Source organism: Echeneis naucrates, chromosome 16, assembly GCF_900963305.1.
Source record: "Echeneis naucrates chromosome 16, fEcheNa1.1, whole genome shotgun sequence".
Lineage (NCBI taxonomy): Eukaryota > Metazoa > Chordata > Actinopteri > Carangiformes > Echeneidae > Echeneis > Echeneis naucrates.
The window spans coordinates 9,986,277-10,008,727 of NC_042526.1; the positions used below are offsets into that span (position 1 = coordinate 9,986,277).

The window sequence follows — 22,451 nt, forward strand, 5'->3', positions numbered from 1 at the left end:
AGGAGTAACCTGAGAAAAAGCCCCAGATTAAATCGCCATTAAGTCCAACGAGTCTGTATTTTTTTTTTTTTTTATTATAAATTAGGGGATTATACTTCCTCTTTGTTCTGCCTCTCTCCTCCTTGAGATGTTTGATTTCCCTTTAGGATTGTTTTGACTACAGTCAACTGAGCCTGACATCAAACTGTGAGTGTAATCTTAAACTTCAATCACTGTAGTTATGAACCAAAGGAGCCCTCTGACTATCGGCCCGTAACCCATAGATCCATACACACATCATTAAGCAGTGAGTTGACTATCATCGGCCCTGATCGATAAATCAGTGGTTTGTGTGTTTGGCTGAAGACCCAGCAGATGAAGGCCCGAGGGTGTAAGTCCTCAGTGTTGGAATTAGCAAGAGCAGCTAGCTCAGCGAGCAGTGCAGTCTGATTAACTCAGTCACAAAAGATCTGAGTTGAGGCACGGCAGCGTTTTAACATAAGTGATGTCGTAGCTGCATCAAATGTTTAAACCTCAGGGACATGTTGGAAAAGGCATCGTCCCAAAATTCTGTTGTTTGTATTTGCATTTGTCAAGCCAACTGTTTTTACCAGGATGGTCGCTGCCACTGAGGTCACGTCACATCGTCTGTACTTTCTGGGAATTTTATGTTTTAATGACGTGAGGCAGCGAGTGAAACACATATTACACACAATGTTTGTTTTTTTGTACAACCTTAAATCAAAAATTTTATTGCTGTCACTAGGAAGAGACCAAAGAAACAGTTATACATCGACAACCTAAAAAAAGAAAAGGACTGACATTCTTTGGTAGCAAAAACTTTTTTACAGTAAAATGTGTCTAAACAAAGACTTCAAAGGTTTATTTTGCATTTAGATGTGACTGAAACATGGTACAGAATAACTCATCTCTGGGAGAACTGTTTATTTATTTCACTCATTTCTGAAAATATAGCACATAAAGCTCTTCAGAAATAAAGAGAGAGGCTGTGGATGGGAGGAAAAGACATCAGATGGAAGACAGAGTTAAAACTTCACATAATTAGGTATAATAGCAAAATTAGCTGCAGTTCTACTGGCCCAAACATAGTACTGGGTGAGTAACTGGGTTTGTTTGGATGGTGCAGTCAGATATGTGCTCATCACATTACAGTATGAACACTTTGAGAGTCCATTATGGCTGACTGCAGAGGATGTGAGGTTAAGTGGTGCCAGCGGACACAGAGAGAAGGAGACGATGGGAGGCCGACACTGACAGCTGGTAGGGGTGATTAGACCTTGTAGTGATGCAGGGAAGGCATCAAAGCTCTTTAGGGAGAATCCCTAACGGGCAAGAGGCAAGGACACACACACACACACACACACACACACACACATCTCTGACCATAGGATAATAGTAATTCAGGAGAATAAGTGGTGTCGTCAGATTAGAATGAGTGTGGAAGGTAATGGATCTCATTAATCTCTTATAATAATGGTTGTTTAATTGATATTGTCTCAACTGTGTCTTGTCACTGTATATTGTTGTGTAACTTGTCTGTTGCATTAAAGATATTTCACACTAATCTCACTATGGTGGTTGTCAACTTGTGTGGGATCAGCTCATAATCCTGAACCAAACTAATTTAGAAAGAAGTGACCCAAAGTTAAAGGAGACCTGCTGCTCGTCTGATGTTTTATGGATGAGCTGACTCATTTATCATCACTGTAGTGAAGCAAGAGTCAGGGACTGAGACACTTGATGTAAATTAGTAAAACATAATATTTTAATCATTGGGGAAGAGAATGGGGAGGCACAAATGAGACTGGTTGCATTAGCATTAGTGACTCACCTTTAGTCTGTAGTCCCAGAGAAACACAGTGTACAGTTCAGTAAGGATCTCCAGGCAGTCCACGTCCTGGCACGCACACACACACACACACACACAGAGGCGCTGGATTACAGTAATCCAGGAACAGGGGGGTATTTTTAGGATTTCATGATCAGGGACAGACAGGATGCAACAATTTAGGAAAACAGATAGCGATTAATGTTATATGACCAGCTGGATTTTTGTGTAAGAGGGTTAATTACGTAGCGTAAAGTAGGAACCAAACTAAAGCCGGCAACTCGTTCTACAAGTAAAGATACTGATCAGATTATTGTGACCTACTACCTGAAACTAATCTAAAACTACCTGATTCAGTATTCAGTATGATTTTCAATCTAATGCATTTATTTAGCAGTACATCATTGAAATAAATGACATTATATGAATAAAAATATTCATTAGAAATATGACTCAAATGTGTGCTACGTACACTCAAAGTGAGTGTACGTAGCATGTGACCTGAGTCACAGCAATAGTTCAGGCTAGACATTTGTTTATTAGAGTAAGGGGCTAGGGAATTCAAATTCCTTTATTTGGCCCACAACGGAGAAATCCCCATTGCTTATAGAGACATGGAAACAAAAGACATTGGAATTGATGACACACACAATAATGTTTTTATGTCCCCTAGTGGGGAAAAAACGTCATGTCACCCAGCAGGTGCTCTTTGTAATTTGTCCATGATAGAAAATGAAGGCAGCATTCATATGTGGAGGGTTGTGTGGCTGAATGGACTGAATAGAGTATGAGCACGCTGAATCTGTGGCCATTTCTGTCACCAGAGAATACGCTGTACTAAAAAACTGTGTCATAAAATTAGGAAACAGAAACAAAGAAACGAGTTGGCAGAGTAAAATTGTTTATTACATCTTTTGATGGATACAAGTATGTTTCAAAGGATTAAGTGAACTTTATGATGATTATTTATAGTCTGATGCCTCAGATGGGCCCTTGTTGTTAAACAGTAGTGAAATTATCTCGACATTTGTCAGCTCACTATCTGCAATCACACAGATGGTGAATCTGCTCACATGAGCTATATTTAGACTTCAGTTTAGGTTAGTTACTGTTTTATATATCTATCTATTCCCACTCTCACTAATCATATATTCATTTTATAGACATTTATTCTACAAATTACTGCAGCAAGAAATAAAATTAGTTTTTTCCTTACAAGCAGAAGCAGAAGGGTAAATAACACAGTATAAGGCACTTTGTTTGTGTCTTCATTCATTGACTCAGACACCTGTGAGCATATTTCACTGTACAACCACACAGACAAAGTGAGCAAGACTTCTTCTGATCAGTCTCAGTGTAATTCAGACTATAGAGGGCGTCAGAGGTTTTCCAATATAAAATCTGAGAAGCTCCTGTCCTTCAGCTTGGGTCCAGTGGTTAATATCTATTTGAAAAAAAAAAAACAGAACAAAACAAAGCAAAAAAAAAACCAAAAAAAATGTTATTTACACACATATATATGCAAATATATTTATAAGGTGTGTATGATTTGTGTGTGACAAACAGTGTTGTCGTCTTCACCTGTAGTAGGTGGGTTTAAAGGGCCCTTGCTTCTTTATGCCCAGGTACTTGGCCTGATCATCAGTCAGCTCTGAGAGGTGAGCATCAAATATTGACAGGTGAAGGCTGGCCACATATTCATCTTCATTCATCAAAAAATAAAAAGAAATAAAAATTAGACTTCATTATTTTAAATCGATATTTTGACCATGTTAAGAACAATAACAGAATGGTTTGGGGTTTGAGGACTTGCCCATCTTCTTTGGCAGCAGGTAGACATCGTGTTTGTATCGTCCCTCTGGAGCATTAAATAGCTCTATAAGAGCTAGTGCCTAAAAACATAACAGTAAAAAAGTCTCGATCACACAACAGAAAGTGACCAGTCTCAAAATAGCAGGTGCACTGACACTTTTGCTTTTATACATCTGCAGAAGAACAACCAGATTCCTACAGCACACAATTAAACTCAAGGAAAAACATATTATCATGCCTGAGTTGCAGCAGTGATGGAGAGGACAAATGATGGCACTGTGGAGCAGCTCAAATTCAGCAAACGGCCCTAAAAGATAAATTTAGAACAGAAATGACATAAAATAATGTGACAGCAGTCAATGTAGATAACCTAGAGAGTGCTGAAACCTGCCATATAATTACGTCCAATAATATAGAGGGCTTGTATTAAACTGGTGGTCTTACTTATAATAGAACTAGTTCTCCTAGTCCAAATAGTTTAAATCCAAAAAGAAAGAAATCCAAACAGTATGTACAGTATAGTATGTGCCATGCAGTCCAGCGCTTCTTCCACACTATAAACATTTAAAAGTGCGTCTGTTGCTTGAATTTCACTTGAAGGAATTTTAATTCAATATTTAATTTCAAGTGATGCATTTTGTAAATTGTTGTATTGATCGATAACGTAGAGAGAACCAAATATTAAAGCAGCATGGCACACTTTCAGGGTGCCATCTCACAGTAAATGTGGATAAAAATCATAACAATAACTGTCTCATCACCTCAGCAAGCAGGACAACTCTCTTGCCGTCAGGCCAGATAACATGATGCACTTGAGTCCTCACATGCTCCCACCTCAGCTCTGCAGTCCGAATACTCTCCTGACAAACAAGAGACTATACTTTACACACAGACATGCTATATGCACACATAATAACCACACAGAAGCACACACATGCACACACACACACACACATTAGTCTATGTTTTTACCAAATCTATCTCAGTGTTGGAGTGACCCATGTTGCAGACTATGCAGCCATTCTTCATTCTGTCCAGATGTTCCCTTCTCACTACACTTTTATTACCTGTCGAGAAATGAATAGTAACCTAATCAAAACAACTAGTGGTATGGTCTCTTATTCTTAATAAGAATTTTTTGAAGGACAGCAGTTACCTGTACAAGTGATGACCACGTCTACCTGTTTGACCACCTCACACAGAGTAGTGACTCTAAAGCCATCCATGCTAAGAGAAGCATGAGGTGAGAAATTGTGATTGAGATTTTAAGAACATGCCTCTGGGAAGAGGGAAACACAAACATCTATGCTGATACAAGTGTCTTCCAACCGTACCAGGCCTGGAGGGCGCAAATGGGATCCACCTCTGTGACGTACACAATGGCACCCATTGCTTTCAGGCTAGCACAGCAACCTTTGCCAACCTAGGAGGAGAAAGAAGAAGTTTGTAAGAATTGTGTATATTGAATTTGTAATTTTTAAAGAAATGTTACACAGATGTTTTGTTTTGTTTTTTTACCGACCCCACCATATCCACAAACCACCACCTGTTTTCCTCCAAACATGACATCAGTAGTTCGCTTCAACCTGAAAGAAAAGTTCAGCACGGTCATCTTGCTGCGCTGTAATGTTTTTACCCATTAACCAGCACAATAGGATTATCACCCTTTCAGTAAAGACTCTTTGCAGCAGTAAAGGTTGTCAAATTTCTGCTTGGTAACTGAGTCATTAACATTGATGGCTGGGACACACAGCCTGCCAGTCTTTGACAGCTGGTACAACCTGAAACACAGTTAGAAAAACAAGTGTGAGCTTGAAAAGAACTTTCTATTTGTCTAGATCGGAGGTCTGGGTAAAACTGACCGATAGATGCCTGTGACGCTTTCCTCCACGATGCCTTTGAGCCTCTTGAACAGGCTTGGGTACTTTTTATAAATCCAGTGAGTCAGATCACCTCCATCATCCAGAATCTGTTAACGTGACAAAGATATACATTCTCCATAAGCATTGTTGCTGTGGCTGTCAATCACAATAGGTTTAAAGTCAAACTAAAATTCCCCCAATCTCAATATTTTCAAGTTAAATATATTTTTGATACAAATATTGTTGTGCGTTGTGCTTTACATTACCATGTTGGGCTGCCAGCTGTCAGCACAGACACACCGATCAATGCACCACCAGAAGTCATTCTCTGACTCTCCCCTCCATGCAAAGATCGGGGTGCCTTAGAGGGAAAGCGGATCAAAGATCATATGATGGTTAAAACAGTAGAACACAAGTCAAGGAGAAAAAAAAAAAAAAAGGAGGATGACACAGCTGTACCTCCTTCAGCCAGAGCTGCAGCAACAGCGTTTTGAGTGGAGTAGATGTTACATGCTGCCCAACGACACTGAGCCCCCAACACACACAGAGTCTCAATCAACACCTGCACGACACCAACACAGTCACAGACAACAGGGCTCGTGTTAATATTGTGGAAATAGTATTTCATTCTTTATAATAGAGAGAGCATTAGTACATAACAAGTAAATCACAATTCATTAATACAGATGGGTCAATAAAATTATGGGCCCAGTTAAATCCGTCCTCAGATTAACCTCTTCCATGTTGGATTCACAGTCACATCAAATCAAGTGAAAATTTTGAAATCTCAGACTCGTTGAAATTGTATAAATTTCATCATGGCAGTTCATAAAGTGGCTTTTCATGCCCAACATGGTCTGGACATGCTTCTGATGAGTCAGCAGCTGGTGTGTTGGTCCTGGATGAGGGCCTCAGTGAGCTCCTGCACAATCTGTGGCTCTACTTGGCTGTGTTGGATACGCAACTTCACAATGTCCCACAGGTGCTCTATTGGATTCAGGTCAGGAGAATGTGAGAGCCTCTTCAATGGCATCAATGGTTTTGCCACCCAGAGCTGTCTCTGAGATCATGTGACTCTGGTCACATGAGGACAGGTGTATCCTGGACCAGGAGGAACCCAGGGCCCGATCCAGCAGTGTAAGGTCTCACAAATGCTCTGAGGTTTTAATCCCAGAACCTTTCATATCTGTCATAAGGGCTGTCATCCGTGAAGAGAATGAGGAGCCAGCAGCGGCTCTGCCAGTTCTGGTCTTCTCTGGTAAATGCCAACCAAACTGGCCTACTGGGGTCATTTTGTAGGACTCTGGCAGTGCTCTATCCAAGACCCCAAGTCCTGGTCTTGGATAGAGATAGATAAATCGGGATAGAGAGCAATAGTTCCCATTCCGGTTTTCTGCTGTTGCCTCATGACGTTTCTTTGGTTTGTACTAAAGCAGGTGAAAATAATTCACAATCGCATTTGCTTTCTAAAGTGACAGATGAGTAACCCTGAAGTTTAACGTACTTGGTGTTAAAGTGTGATTAATGCAACTTGCCATAATTTTTTTAAACAGTGTCTTTACCTCCTACTTCAAACAGTCATGCAATCCTCACCTCAGATAAATAAGCCGCTCCCAGGTTGTGTTTGTGGCATTTACTAAATGGCTGTGAGTACTTTTTGCCATGTTTGCGGTTGTGTGTGTGTTGAACTGACCGCAGTTTGTGCAGTGATGTGTGTACAGCCCACAACTTTGGCTCCGGACAGAGGTTTCTCCCCACCTGCTCTTTTCCTCAGGGCCATCAGAGCTGGCATTTCTAAATGTCACAGTAAGTGACCGAATCACATTCAGCAGGAGGACAGACATTACAAATACATACGTATTTTATAAATTTCACTTATTATTCTCATGGAAATTTTCCTCATGAGTCTTATTCGGTGTATGCACAAACCAATCATAGAAAATTTATTTTGTAAGAAGTTTGAAAACTGTAGTTTTACCTTGCTGTGCAATTTCTATTTCTCTGCGTCCAAAATCAGCCTGTTTGATGTTTTTGATGCAGAAGTCGGAGAGGCCCTTCAAGGTTTTCTGCAGCTTGTCCTTGGGAGAAGACTCATCCTCAGAGCTTTCACTGCAGACTACAACACACCCAAATACCACATTCAAGAACAAACTGGCTAAATCAATACAGATACAGATGATTTGTTGGAAAGTTTTGTAGTTTTGTAGAATTTCCCTTTGTTTGTGTTCTTTTCTGATACTATTTCTTGTAGTTCTCGTGCTTGTGGACCAAAACCAGCTCATTTTATTTATTAAAGACGTGATCAGACTTAAAAAGTGTGTGCTTGCATGCTTCCTTACCTGATCTGTAGCTATCTGTGGATGACTGAGAGATGGACCGAGACAAAGAGAGATGGCCTGTCTTGGTGGGACATTTGTTGAATTTTTGCTTCTGGTCACTTAACTGTATTTGCTGTGGTGATGAAAAGGAAGAAAAGAAACACAAAGAAAACAGGTCACAAACACAGCTTCTCATCGGAGTGATAAACAGACCTGATTCAGACATACTGAGGCCAAAGTTATACATGAACACCCTGGCATCACAGTTCTCCCACAGCATGTCACTGCCACACATACTGCCTCGTGTCTGTTTATGTCCTGACTCATTCCTGTATCTGTGCTGCCACACAACTCCCACTTGGCCCTCTTTACTCCCTGGCAGCTAAATCTGATTCTGTTGCCTGAGCCTGAGCTTTAAGTCCAGCTCCAAAATAACAACAACAACAAAAAACAAAAACATATCCACGTTTGTAGCTTGTCTAACACCTTGGACTAACAGGCAGTATGTTTGACCTGGACACCTTTTGACCATTTTGGTCCTCTGTCCCAGTTTTATTCAGGTGTGATGTCAAATTGCTGGAGAACCCTGAAAGAGGTGGTGTTTTTTGCTCCTCTCTTCTCCTCTGCTCTACTGTGACCTCTGCAAAAGGTCATCACATGTGCTCGGGCTGAGTGACACAGAAAACATTAAGCATCACAAGCTGCACTAACCTTGTTCTAATAAGGTGTGAATTAAAACCAAAATTCACTATCAAGTCATTTATCGGAACTTAACAAACTCATATATTTATATAGAGCATACAGGATATTCCCTGATTGACCAGAAAAAAGCCTGGCAGCAAACCTTCTACTCAGAGCAAATGACGTTTGTGTTTCCCTCTTCCCAGAGGCATGTTCTTTAATGTTTGTACTCCAATAACTGGGGAAAGGAAAGAGTGTCTGAAGTGAAAACATTTTAAAGCCACACAGTGTTTTTGTTCTGAGTAATGATCCATTGAATTCTGTTTTTCATATACAAATGACACACAAAAGCGGCTGGTTAATCTTCAACACAAGAAGACATTAAATTGTGACTTGGAGCAATGTGAGAGTTAACTTAAGTTTGAATTAAAGCCAGTAAAGGCTTATCATTTAATTCTATAAATAATCCATTATTTCAAGTGACTGTGCAACTGAGAATCTATAAAAAAATCCTTTTATGTTTAGAGACTATTTGTCCATTTAATTGCTTGAGAGAGTCCAAAATTGCTCATTCTTTTTTTTTTACATTTCTTTAGAGGCTTTGGACAAGTTTTACAATGTAGGATTATTTTAAAAGTTTATTCAAGTGCCTCCATTAAAATTGCTGTGTGCTCACTTTATTCTTTCTCTCCACGAAGCTCTAATATGCTGCCCTTCAATAGATCACTCACAAATTAAGATCGTAACTGTTCTTCCAAAGCAAAATCAACGATACCTTGATACAGATGGACTGCACTGCCTCCTGGCCCTTGGTTTTTGCTATGTTCAAGAGATTGTACTCTTTCTTCATGCTGGCAGAGGCTCCACAATAACACTGAATAATCCTGCAGAGCTGCTCTAGGACTGGATGCAGAGTTCACACAGTGACGTCTTATGTCACACCCTCATCTAACAGGCCCAGGTGACAGGTGTGGAGAGGACAGAGGAAAGTAGAAATTAAAAGATTCTTTGTGAGGCTTATAAAAGAGAAGTCTGGGAAAATATAAAAAGTAGAGACAGGTTAGAGAGTAGGGGTTAAAGGTTAGAGAAGTGATAGAGTTGTAAGGAAATAAATGCTCAGCTAAATGTAACTGGAAACCACACATGAATTTGGGTATATTTTCAACAGACAGAGAGTATGAATGTGCATACATTCATCTGTTACTGAGGGAAAGGAAGAGGGCAGCTGTCGCGACAGAAGCACCAGGCAAGTGAGGAAACACAAGACTAGTTGCTGTGTTCAGGGACGTATAGGACATCTTATGTTATATAAATGAGACAATAGAGCTGGACTTTACTGTTTCTTGTCTGCTGAATGACCAAAGCAGCTCTGCAGCGTTACTCTTAAAGACAAATCCACAGATTTTACACATGCTGTTTTACGTAAGATAGAAAGCATCACAGCAGAAAAGCTCTGTTACATTCAGCTGAAAGATGTGGCCATTTAACAGATGGTGGGTCAAGCATTGCTAGAGATGTGCACATTGTTACTAAAATTCTTAACAGACTGAGTTTATGCGAGTTCACACTCCCTGGAGTTGGTCAAAGACAGGAAGTGTGGCAGTTTCCTTACTCACCATATCAGTCTTCAGGGCTTCAGCAACCAGCTTTACTGTCCCAGAAACTTCTGTCCCATCTCTGTCCTGATCCTGAGGGGACCACCTGCTCTCGGCTGCCTTTAGCATCTGCAGCAGGTTGGGGCTGATTTTTACTGCCTGATCTTTGGCGCGCTCCTCTGTGGTACCAGGGGCGACCTCCTCTGTCTCTCCAGTCAGCACAGCTCCGTCCCCGACATGTAGCTCAGGATCATCGTCGGGTAGTGGCATGTCCTCCCAGGAGGCTGTCTGCTCCTTTTCCTCTGCCATGAATCCAGTAATGAATGAAATTAGGTTCCTGCTCAGTTGACAGCTCAAACATATATTGCCTGCATATGTTTGCTCTTTCGTCCTGCAAGGTCTGTGTTTACTCTAAACAGCACACTTTGACTAAATGTAAAGTCGATAATTAGTCACGGATGTAGTGTGTACAGGATAAACACTAATGCAAACACTGCTTTTTGACTCAGGGGAGAATGTAACTTAGAAATGCAGGAATGCAACTCACAAGTGCTGCTACAGTGCCACGCAAATATTCGTCTGCGCTGCCTGGGGTGCTGAAGGTTTCTTCTCTTTAGTTCAAAAGGAAGTCACTCACTGTATGTTGAATTGTGGAGCAGCAATCTGTTTTTGCGTTGTCTTCGATAAAACTGAATGACAAAGAAGTAAGTGCAACACAAGCCAAGGATTACAGTATAAACAAACAACCCTGGTGACATGTTTACATAAAACTCCAGCAGCATCAACACTGGCCTCATGATTACCATCCCACCCCCCTTAAAGTATCATTATCCACACCACACTTATGGCTCTGCCTTCACAGGTTTACCGGTGTAGTTATCACTTATATTTATATATTAAGAATATAAGTTTAATTAGATTATGCAAGCATTTTTAAAGAAGCTAAGATGTACACTGAAAATGGTTGTTTAGGCCCCTCAGGATCATAATTTCCTTGGAAAGATCCTTTACTGATAAAAATCCACAGATGTAACATGAGGATTTTGTTTTCACGACATACTGTTTCCATGTTGTGTTGAATTGGGGAACTGGTAACAAAAAGAGATCATTTTGGTCTTTTAGAACTTCTCTCTTTTTTATTTGTTTAAATCTATTGACGGAGTCTCTTGACTATTCAGTTCTACTCCTTCGATTTCATTTGACAGTAACAGACAGTGTAAAACTTGATTTTGTGTGTGTCATTGTGTAGGTTCTTTCACAGCATTAAACACAATGAAAATTTTGTAACAAATGTTTCAACTGCTGTAACCATGCAGAAACACTAATGTAGAGTTTTCAGATTTGTACTAGTGAGCCATCAGGTGCAGTAGCACCAGTTAGCTTAGCTTTTTCTTCCACTAGAGGGCACAACAGTTCAACATCTGTCTACAGCCTCTTCCCTCTCTTCTCTGACGGAGGGACTATTTCAGTTCTACTCCTTCGATTTCATTTTGTTATTCTTACAGGAACTGGGTGAGGATCATGACAACCAGTGCTGAGGGGTCGAGGGTTGCAGCCTGTTCTGTCCCTCTGATCCTTATTTCTGTTCAGTGCAGGAATTTCAGACTCTGGTGTTGAATCATCCCTCGAAATGGCTTGAGAGGGTTTTTACAAGGACTGTGAAGAGAATTTTGTGGTTTTGCATGATGGCTCGGCTTCTCTTTGTTGCAGTAGTCAACTAGGTTTGGTCTTCTATAATCAGTTCTATGAGGCTGTAATAAAAAAAAAAAAACAAAACGTATTTTTCCACTTTCCCAGTCAATAGAAAGTAGAAAATGTTAAAAACATTTCTGATGACATGACACATCTGAAAACATGATAGAAAGTGTCCACTTGACAGATATCTTTTCACTAAAGTGAAACCAGAAGGTGTTTTGTTTTGTTTTATGAAAAAATGCTAATGCAGTGATGAAGGGATCCAGTCTGAAGGGAGGGTTCGGTCTCTGGTCTAGTTTCTGGAGGGGGGTGTCTGGTCTCTTCAGAGAATCCATATCCCGGGAATCGTTTTGTAGAGATTAGATGATGAACGGTTTACAAACAAAAAACAGCCTCAGCAGTGGGGAACTATATAGAAATGTACGTCGATGCTTGTGGCACATGAGATGTTTGTGCTGAAACAGCTGGTTAATATCCACACAGATCCACTTCAGGGGATCAGGAAAGAGTCAGAAAACTGCAGCTTTAATTTCTGCCTTTTTGCTTCCTATCCAGCAGGAGTCCTGTGTGCTCCATGTCTAGTTCCTCCTCTGCCTCCTTTAATGACAGTTCTTCTTGTCATAGATGAAGGATGATTGCAGGTCATTAGTGAGTTAGCCTTAGCTAGCTCAGTTTATGCTAGTGTAGCTAGCCGCCCGCCTGTGGCTGGTGCGGGCCGATTTACAGCATCTCCCCAGCCGGGATCAAGTTAGGGCGGCTGGGTGACCGTCCGAGACAAGGGGATCTAACTGCAGCACAGTTAGATGGGTTCAGGTTAAAATCCCGTTAAATGGGACAACCACGGCACCTGCTGCTGTTAAACGGTGCCTGCATTGCGTAGTGTAGTGAAGCATTATGGGTAATCCTCGAAGCAGCGGAGGATTTTCCGCGAGTGTCTGTGAATGTACGTGGAAAAAAACTATTATCAACTTACTGAATAGTGCGTTAAAGTTAAGATGCTTTCTTTTGGTCTTATATTATTTGTCTTGGAATAATTTCGCCACGTTTTCATTAAGTTAATGATTTGTTTTTGTGTGTTTTATTGCTGGCGAAACTCTCCTCAGTGTAGCTAGCTAATATCAACATACGCCTTGTTACCAGACGGAGCATGCGCTGTTGTCCACCTCAGATGGTGCAGATATGTTACAGTATGTTGCTTTATGGAGTTTAGTGATATTTTACATATGCAGATGAAAAATTCTCTGTGGTTCATTTGCTTTTCTTGCCTTGCATTGTGAGGCAAATAATTGTTGTTGAAATGAAAAAGTCCAGTGTGTTTTTTGTTTATTTTTCTGTAATTTTGGGGAGCTAAAAATGAGACAGTTCCTGTTCTGTTTCACTCATTGTATTTTATTTACATGATTGCAAATCCACTATACAACCACTGTGCCAATGTATTGTACAGAGTATAGATTCATAAAAATGCACAGCAAACATTTTTGTAGAAAACGGTAATCCAAAAAGGAGTGGAGGATTCTCCATGAGACAGAGCATGTGCTGTTGTCCACATGAGATGACATTCCTCTCTATGTCCCTTGTCTATGATGCAAATAAAACCTGACCAGCTCTGAGCGATACATTAATGTACCCAGAAGGCGTATCACACAGGTCACAGGTCACAAGTAGTCGTAGCTAAGTCGCAGCAGCTCCTGGTTCACGTTCCCAACAGGTTCCCCCCACTCAGCGACACACCCGCTGAAAAGCTGGCTCTAGTGATCGCTGATTCTATTCTGAGGAACGTCTTTCTGCCGCATATTCTCTGTGTAGGAATGAATGATTCAGACTCTTCGGGTCTGAGACTGTCATTCACTTGTCCCATGGCTGCTGCACAGTGTTACCGGCATTCCCCTTTCAGGAGGCGGCCTTGTGTGTAGTGTGTGACATAGTCAGCACGTAGCCATGTTGTGTTGCGTGTTCGCTTGCAGAGAAGCGTGCTTGTCCCTCTCTCCGGTGAATGGTGTGAGAGGTAACGCCAGCTGAAGCCGCTGCAAGCTTTATAGTCAGTGTGATGAAACTCAACTCTGCAGCCATAAAAGTCCTGTGTTGTGGTGTTGGAGGGAAGAAAAGAGCTGAATACAGCCGGTCAATGTCTTCAGCTACTCTGCCTCTCCTCTTCTGTGTGTGCGAAATTAGCCCGGACTGCTAGTTACCATGATTACCAGCGTCAATGAGCCAAGCTAACGTGAAGCTTCATAACCAGCTGTTCCATACTACAGATAGGAACTACAAAGCTGAGGCCCAGCAGGCTCAGTGTAGAAATTAGTGACTCATTCACGACTCATATCTACGGGTCTTTGGGTCTTTTGTTGATTATTCGTGTGGTTACAGCAGTAACATGACCAGTGCTGTTATTACTGGTAGGGCTGTTGGTATCAAATATGTTAGTAAAGGAGTATTCTACCGGGTAATCGGATAAAACATGTTTTTGTTTAGTTGAAGAGCAATTATAAATATACATGAGAAAATAAGACGTTTCATGTAATGAACAATTGCTCTCCTTTTTTGAGAATCAACATTTATCTATTATCGCTTTCGTCATCGTCACATCTTTCCATAGAGACAGAACACATTTAAGCCCCGCCCACACCAGAGTTCTTCATCGACTTTGTGTTGTGTGAAGGTGTCTCTTCAACATCTTCGACTCTGACTGCCTGGTCTTCAAGGCTGATGTGTAGCCAACGACGGCACCTCTTGTCTCACTGCCTTGATCCACTTCTCTTGCCTTAAAGGCAAATTTTTTTTCCGTTTGGCAGCTTATAGAAACTTAGATCAGGGTTCTTTACCCAGTTAGTAGTGCATCCTACCACACAGCAGCTTTTGGGCAATTGTTTGTGTTTGCTGGCACACAAAGAGTGACAAAAGACACTTGTAGTCTGGGCGAAATACCATGCTCTGTAAAAATTAAATGATTCCTTGAGGCAGAGGACATTCCTCAATCGTTTTTGTAATTGAGGTACTTGAATTATTCGAGGAATCGTTTCAGCCCTAATTACTGGTGAGGAGAGCTATCTGACGTGCTGAGCACGAAAGTTAACCTTAGCTGTGTAGCTATGGGATGGATGTTTAATTTGCCTTTCCATTGGAACAAATTCATACAGGTCTTCAGTGACCAATTGGCCCAAGTGAATAGCCATCACAGAATGGGAATTTTTTAATGATAGGTGGAGCGCTCTCCTACGGACAGATGAAGTAACCAGTAATTTCAACTTGAGCAGGCTATGGCCCAAAAGGATGCTGAATAGTTTTAACAAAAGCAAAGTTGTGTATTATATGCCAAGTGAAGCAAACCATGCTACTGTTCAGTGTTTGAAAGCCTTGCTTTTTAAGTCATCACTCAAATGACAGCTACGGCGCCACACTGGTGCCAATGAACAAATGACATGAAAAAGAGTTGTTCATTTGATTAAAAGACCCAAGTCAGTAAAAAATTAGAACCTCCCATCACTAGATGAGCCAGCAAATTACTTTGATGAGTCTAATCCTCAGCACAGTCTCTGACAAAGGCAACTGACACTGGATGAAATGTTCTCACGCGATCCCTTTATTTCGAGACAACGTGCTAGCATGTGGAGGTAAATTGGAAGATATGGACAAATCTTACAATTGGGCTCATTACACAACAATATGGATTCCAGCATGTACAACAAGACACACACGCACACACAAAAAAAGTGCACTCATGCCTTAATTCAAACCAATTTTTGGTTTGGCTGATATTTTTGTGTTTCACAGGTCAGTGTCACAGCCAAATAACATAGAAATAATATGATGTACACCAAAAATGCATTTCATTGTTTTTATAGTAGACTGCTAGTATCACATTAACCACACTATAAATGGTAGGGTGAAAATGGGCTGCATAAATAACATACTGCACAAGCTCAAAAAAATGGTGGTCGTGGGGGGGGGGCACATCCTGTCAAGTCAAAAATGATTATTTACACTTAACTCCATTCCCATCAGAATGCCTTGTCCAGTGTGTTTTACTACAATACACTGACTGTTTTAAGTATATTTATGTAAAATTCAGTCTTATTTTCAGTGGCAGTAGGATTTAGTTTAAAACGAAATGTAGTGCACAATAACTGGTTTATATGTCCACTCCACTGTTCTCTACATCACATCACAGAAATGAGTCCACCCTCATCGTGCTGTACGTATCTTCTTGTACTGGCACATTAGCAGGTGTTTGAAAGTGTTTTTGAAGGTGGCGTTGCAGAGGGCGTAGCAGGCTGGATTGATGGTGCTGTTGATGTAGCAGAGCCAGTATCCAATGGTCCAGAGGGAGTTTGGGATGCAGATGGAGCAGAAGGTGTTGATTAGGACCATCACATTATATGGTGTCCATGTGGCAACAAAAGCAACCAAGATGGCCATGATTGTGCGTGTCACTTTCCTCTCCCTGGAAGAAATGCCCCTTTTTTTCCATTTGACCACAGCACTCTGCTTTGTTACCTGGAAAATAAAAGCAAGAGAAGGAGGAGTTTCTGCATTTATTATTTTTAACAATTATATTGATTTTGGGCCTCTTGGAGCCAACAGGGTTAAATGTTAACACAACTATTTAAGTTGTGGAAAAGAATTTTGTTAGAAAACAACAGTACAGTTAGACATTCACTATTAATATTATATATTATGATATTAATATCACTATTATCACTATTAATTATCTTCCTAGCTTTGTTTTGGTTTATACCAACTGCAGAGGGGAATATCTGTCTCGTTAGCTATTAATTGTTCCTGTTTGCACCAGGCTGTCACTTCGTGTGGCTGCAGTGTTTCCACTCAAACCAGCTGCCTGGGACAAAACATTTTGAGTGGTCATGCCACAATTAAATTGAAACATTGTCACTCAATATGTTTATGTCATTTAGTTTTACCTTGGTAATATTTGATAGTTAAATGGTTTCGCTGGTATTTGGGTTCAAACTAAAGTTTTATAGATCAACGACCAACAAGGGAGAGTACCTTAAATATTTCTAACTGGAAAGCAAATGAAATTTGTGATAGATACCTTAAACAGTGACCGTGTGACCAGACTCTGCCTGTCAGCAGCTGAGTTCTCTGGGGAAGGTGTTTGTGTTGGATGGGTCTTTCTTGCTTCATTTGGTCCTCCCTGTGATGGTGCGGGGGGTGCAGCAGCTATGTCTTTTGATGTTGAAGAATGGATGTTGTCTGAGTCCACCTGGTCAGTTCTTTCTTCCTTGCAGGGGCTGCCTCCATTTGACTGCTGCAATATTTCCTTCCCTTTTCCATCTCCAGCCTCTTCCTGAACTTCTCTTTTCGCAAAACAGTTGTTCTGGCCTCCACATCCCTCCTCCTGGCTGTGAGAGGGGCCTTCTCCTAGACTAGTACCTGAGGTCTTCCTGCTGTCCCTGCTCATGCGGCTGCGACTGGCCTTGGAGATGCGCCAGTAGAGGTAGATCATGATGGCCACTGGCAGGTAAAAAGCTGCTATAGCTGTCCCAAATGTCACTGCTGGGTTGGAGAAGAACTGGATGTAGCAATCCCCTGTAGATACGGTCCTCTCACCCACAATGAACTGCCAGAATAAAATGGCTGGAGCCCAGAGGATGAAGGACAAGACCCAGGCTGCGGCAATCATCAAGCCCGCCATCTTGGTGCTGCGGCGTGCTGGGTAGCTGAGTGGATTGGTCACACAGAAGTATCGGTCAAAACTAATGATGAGCAAGTTCATGACTGAGGCATTGCTGACAACATAATCAACAGCCAACCACAGGTCGCACACAACCGCTCCCAAAGGCCAGTAGCCAATCACGATGTAGACAGTGTAGAGGTTCATGGAGCAAACGCCAATAATGAGGTCTGCACAGGCGAGGCTGAAGAGGAAGTAGTTGTTGACCGTCTGCAGGTTCCTGTTCACCTTTAAAAAACAAGAAAACAACATGGAGCTGTCAGATGCTAATCATTTTTTGCGAAAAGTGATGTATGTTCTCTCATTTCTATTAGATTATCCCTCTCCACAGGGTAGCACATGTTTTAGTCTTGCATGAGTCTGGTTGTGCTGTGTTCCTAGACACAATCATTAATCATGAATGATTAAACAAGACTATCCAAACCTTTATGGAGAGCATGACCAGGATGTTGCCAATGACAGTGATCAAACTCAGGGATCCAGCCACCACGATGATGAGCACCATCTCCACAGATGTGTATGAACTTGCCAAGAAGAGGCCAGTGTTAGTGCTGCTGATGTTGGTGGTGAAGGATGAATTCACAGCATCCATCCTGTCTCCTCTCAGATATCTTTCTCACAGGGGCTTCAGGCCTGAGTCACATCTATACAATACCTGTTACGAATAAAAAAAAAAAAACCTCCAAAAGTTTTGGATATACTTCTGTTGTTGTTGATTTGATCATACATTGTGTGTGTCTGCCCACACCCACGGATGCGAAATCATGTGTGTAAGCAGCTGGCAGGTGTTTGAGTGTTTTTGAGCTTGTGTTGTGGCCTAGGTGTGAAGGGTGGGCAGGTGGGTAAATACAGGTGTTTAGAAATATATAGCACAAACTGATAACAGAAATAACAAGTTAAAACTGGTTTGGAGTTTCCATGTGAATCTGCAGATTCATGTTATTGCACATCTGTAAATGAACCAATATGTATGATATGGTTTTTAAACCACTGTGCCCTGTCTAATATTGCGTTTTACTTACATTTATACTTGTGTAAAGATAACTTGATCCTTAACTGGGTTCTTTGCTGAGCCCCCCTTAACTGAACTGTAAATCTCAGTGCTGACCTGTCATCTTCTTCAGGCCAATGTGAAGTGGCCACAACTGCACGAGTGCATTTAATTTTCCCATTCAGCTGTGAAAGTCACAAAATGCCCCATCAGAGATTGTAATCTGTGTGCGAGGCTATTTTAAAATGTCAAAATCTTCTTTTGACCCTGTGTACTTATAAAAGTAATTTTCTAAGATGTGTAGATGTGAAATTGGGGATAGAAGCACCACACAAAGTATAATATGCAGATCCAGATAGTTGTTCATCTGTCTTATAAATGGCTCCAAAAATCAAACCTGACACTAAAACACCATCTTTAAGGAAAATAGACTATCATTACGGAAAATTTTAAAATGGTAAAAATAAAAAATAAATAAATAAATGTAAAAAAAAAAAACCCAACAACTACATCACCAGGAATAGACCAACAGTATGTACACAGCAAAACAATGTGATTATCTGATGTATTCTGATCCAAAAATCAATGAAAAGACACTTAGATGAGACCAAAGGGGTTATTGCATGCTGCTGAAACCCTGTAAGTGACTCCATTAGACTGAATGATAACATCATACTGTACCTTAGAGATGTTTCCTTCCTGCTCTTACAGCCAGATTAAACTTCATTACAGCATCTCTAACTCTATCACTTACTTATCAATGACCCATTCTGGGCTTTTTTGTCCCAAATGAAAAAAGTGTGTGTATGTCGGAGGGGGGGCTTATATGTGCAACCTAGCCTGGACAACTTGGGTTGGTTTGGGTGATTTACAGCGTGGACTACAGTGATTTTACAGTTAAACAGTAAGATTTCTAAGGATCAAGTTCAAGTGATTGCAACATTCAAATGGTTCGGACAACGACCTGTTCACATGTCCACACTGAGGCGCTTCACTCTTCATTTTCCCAGTTTTCCATAAGGCAAACAATTAGATTACTCTTAGTTTTGGAGGAAATGCTTGAAGTAAGCCATGTAGCAGTTATGGTCAACAAAGTCTTTAGAAAAAGAATGGAATTATATTCCAAGTGTAAGCAGTGATGAAGGCGCTGCCCTAACTAAACTTTTGTATAAAACAATAATTAGAATTATACACTAATCATTTACACAGCAAAAGTATAAAGAAAGTACTTAAAAGTCAGTCCTAATTCCACAGTACTGGTCCTTCGAGAGTGTGTTAATTATATGGTTTGAAGTGGGCTGTAGAGGTTTAGGACCCACAATTACTTTGTTTTGAACTAATTTAGTCTATCGCAATTCACCGCATGAATATTTTTTGTACAAAGAATCATGAATGTTGAATTTTGGGCAAAAGTAATCCAAGTTTAAAAACCAAAAACTATCTCTTTGTGGCTTTAGAACACCTTTCACGAAGTCTGATGTATTACTTCAGGTTATGTCTCTGCTGCAGGAAGGCTGCTTCAAGTCACTGCTGAAATAAGACACTTTTCCAGACCAGATAGGCTGCAATCGCACTGCTTTGTGGGTAATTTAAGCACCAGGAATAATTGTACTTTAGTGTTTAAGTGCATGCTGCATCAGTGGAGAGCTCTTAACTTTTTTCAACTGTACTTAAATGCAGCACCTGAGCAATTGTACAAGTCTTTCCTCATCTGTCCACCACTGCTGCTGCTGTCTGACAATAGAACACATGCTTTGATTTATTTTTATTTATTAATTATTATTATTTATTTATTTTTACTTTTTGGACAGTCAGGTCTATTTAGCTATGTGTAAGCACAAATTTCACATTCTTCAACAAAGGCCTTTGAGGCTGTCAGGACAGTGGCATTAATACCAAATCCTACTGGCTTAGAAAGTACACTTACATTATGTGTAAATATACACATATACAAGCTGTCGTGATGAGAGATCTCTGTCTGCTCATGAGCTTGTCTTAATTTCTTCTCTCCATTCACACTAATAAGGCCTACATTACTGGGCTTCTCTTGTTGTTCAGGGCTACTGGACAGAGTCACGGAGGAAAACAGTATTCCTTTGACAGGCACAGAGACATGGTAATTAGATCCAGCAGATGCTGCCTGCAACAGCTGTACCGGTAATATGCTTCTAGGACATAGTAGTACTCATCTGGTTGGGTAAGCCCTGCTTTAAAAAGTCTGTGCTGTCCTTGATATCATGAACGATACAACAGTCGGCTCCAGTGTCAGCACTCAGCCGTACATGAGACTGTGAAACATGGGCACTTGTTTGCAGAGACAGGAGCAAGAGTGGAAACACATCTGTGACTACGGACATTACACAGAATACACAATTTCTTCAAAGGAAGAGTTTAACTACTACAGGCTTCAAAGTGGTTTCATTCCAAAATGGATTTTTATCTCCTAAACATACTTTATTGTTTACTGTGTTTTTTCACAGCAAATATTGTCATTTTGGATGTTTGTTTGCACAGATGGGGACTACCAGTCAACTAGCAACAATAACACCTGATAATATACATATGCACCTATTTAATAGAAATTTGTGTTGAAGAGCACATTAGCACACTTTGGTTTAAGCTTTATTTGGTGTTTTAAAAATGTTTCATTCTTCTGACCTTTTGCATTATTTCTTGTAAGTAAAGTAAGTTATGGATTTGTGAGGAGTGTGCTATAATTTTGAAGAGTGGGAAATTTCACATCAGCCTGACAGCTGTGTAACAGAGAGAAGAGAAAATCACTGAATGTCTGCACTGTTGCGATGCAGTAGAGCCAATAAGAAACAAGGCACAGATAACAATAAAATAAAACTGAAACAATAAGGCACGAGATATCACTCACAAGGAGGGGAAAATATGAAAATATAAAAAAGAGGAAAATGTATTGCCACACAAGCAGAAGAACTCCATTTCAACGGACATGAGTAGGAAAGAGTTTATAAGCAAAGATGAACAAACATAACTTGATTTCATCTTGTCGTCCTCCAGTTTTAAGGGAGGAGCTGTCTGTTTAAAATCTAATTTCCTTTTTAAACACAAACACGGTGTAACCAGGGGGATTCCTCGGGAGCAGGGAGACTGGGGAATCCAGAGTTGGGATGTGATGCTAGTGGCTGATTGAGGCCTTTCGGCTCAGCACAGGAACAAAATAAAGATTTACAGGGTAGCCTTGGGAAAAAATAAAACCTAGTACTACTCTACATTAAATAGAAGCTTCTTCAAGGAGCTGAAACAGCATATGGAGTGAAAAGTTTCAATCAAGATATTGATGTATCACAATATATTCCTGAAATCTTCTTTATCTTACTGACATTTCCATAAATATTCTAACTCTCCTCATTGTCTTGAGTTACATTGCTATGCTGTCCACGTTTGTAATATTTTCATGTGACTTATATGACTGTACTGGAATTTTAGTATGTTTATGGTCAAGGATCTTTAACTTTACAGCAAAATAAAGATTTACATTTTGTTGGCATTTGTGTGTAATTCAAGAAATAAAAATTTCATTTTTAACTTTATAGATGAAGCCAAAATTTTGTTGACTTCATAACTGCCTTAGCCAACAAGGTCTCAATACTTGAGAAGTTTGGGTAATTTTCTGAAAATATGTCCTTACCTGCAGTGCTTCAGTAGAAATCCACAAAGAAAAGTTATCTTACCTCATCTGCAGCAAATGAGACAGAGAAGCTGTTTCAGTGTTGTCCATGTTCCTGTCACTTCTGTGGACACACTGGAGCAGAGAGAAAAGCAGAAAGTAACTCGATGTGATGCTCCTCCTCTGACAAGGACCAGTGTGTGTTTGCGTGTGTGTGTGTGTGTGTGTGTGTGTGAATTAAACTGTAAATGTACTGATGGCTAGATATGTGAAGAGCCTGCTGATTAGAGTAGTGGCAGGTTATGAGGTTAATTAGTGAATGTTTTGTTGAATCCCT

The 22,451-nt window shown here is 40.5% G+C and overlaps 2 protein-coding genes across 5 annotated transcripts; both read right to left on the reverse strand.

Moving 5' to 3' along the window:
• Positions 1 to 2,712: 2,712 nt before the first annotated feature.
• On the reverse strand, positions 2,713 to 10,770 carry LOC115055963 (S-adenosylhomocysteine hydrolase-like protein 1). Of its 4 annotated transcripts, XM_029522111.1 has the most exons (18): positions 10,644 to 10,770; positions 10,118 to 10,398; positions 7,842 to 7,953; positions 7,481 to 7,618; positions 7,196 to 7,296; positions 5,962 to 6,064; positions 5,769 to 5,863; positions 5,503 to 5,609; positions 5,305 to 5,421; positions 5,163 to 5,226; positions 4,975 to 5,063; positions 4,797 to 4,867; positions 4,613 to 4,707; positions 4,402 to 4,500; positions 3,879 to 3,947; positions 3,642 to 3,720; positions 3,410 to 3,530; positions 2,713 to 3,272 (listed from the first exon to the last, which is right to left on the reverse strand). In XM_029522111.1, the coding sequence occupies exons 2-18, from the start codon at positions 10,364 to 10,366 to the stop codon at positions 3,266 to 3,268; spliced, it is 1,716 nt and encodes a 571-aa protein (XP_029377971.1). In that variant the 5' UTR covers positions 10,367 to 10,398; positions 10,644 to 10,770; the 3' UTR covers positions 2,713 to 3,265. The 4 variants fall into 4 exon arrangements, with proteins under 4 accessions (XP_029377971.1, XP_029377972.1, XP_029377970.1 ...); XM_029522112.1 differs by lacking the exons at positions 10,118 to 10,398; positions 10,644 to 10,770 and adding an exon at positions 9,277 to 9,392; XM_029522110.1 differs by lacking the exons at positions 2,713 to 3,272; positions 10,644 to 10,770 and having other exon boundaries at positions 3,406 to 3,530; positions 10,118 to 10,405.
• A 4,939-nt stretch (positions 10,771 to 15,709) lies between these two features.
• On the reverse strand, positions 15,710 to 22,232 carry LOC115056750 (muscarinic acetylcholine receptor M2-like). Its single transcript, XM_029523445.1, has 4 exons — positions 22,179 to 22,232; positions 17,911 to 18,141; positions 16,845 to 17,714; positions 15,710 to 16,285 (listed from the first exon to the last, which is right to left on the reverse strand). The coding sequence occupies exons 2-4, from the start codon at positions 18,076 to 18,078 to the stop codon at positions 15,974 to 15,976; spliced, it is 1,350 nt and encodes a 449-aa protein (XP_029379305.1). The 5' UTR covers positions 18,079 to 18,141; positions 22,179 to 22,232; the 3' UTR covers positions 15,710 to 15,973.
• Between the last annotated feature and the right edge of the window lie 219 nt (positions 22,233 to 22,451).

What these genes read in the sequence shown, in the direction of transcription:
- LOC115055963 (XM_029522110.1), bottom strand. Translation starts at nt 10,405, where the DNA reads ATGGCAGAGGAAAAGGAGCAGACAGCCTCCTGGGAGGACATGCCACTA. An exon ending in AAGCCCTGAAGACTGATATG is followed by an intron (nt 7,954 to 10,117) that starts GTGAGTAAGGAA and finishes TCATCACCACAG; the next exon opens with CAAATACAGTTAAGTGACCA. An exon ending in AAAGAGTCTTTACTGAAAGG is followed by an intron (nt 5,227 to 5,304) that starts GTGATAATCCTA and finishes CTTTTCTTTCAG; the next exon opens with GTTGAAGCGAACTACTGATG.
- LOC115056750 (XM_029523445.1), bottom strand. Translation starts at nt 18,078, where the DNA reads ATGGATGCTGTGAATTCATCCTTCACCACCAACATCAGCAGCACTAAC. An exon ending in TGGTCATGCTCTCCATAAAG is followed by an intron (nt 17,715 to 17,910) that starts GTTTGGATAGTC and finishes TGTTTTTTAAAG; the next exon opens with GTGAACAGGAACCTGCAGAC. An exon ending in TCACACGGTCACTGTTTAAG is followed by an intron (nt 16,286 to 16,844) that starts GTATCTATCACA and finishes TTTATTTTCCAG; the next exon opens with GTAACAAAGCAGAGTGCTGT.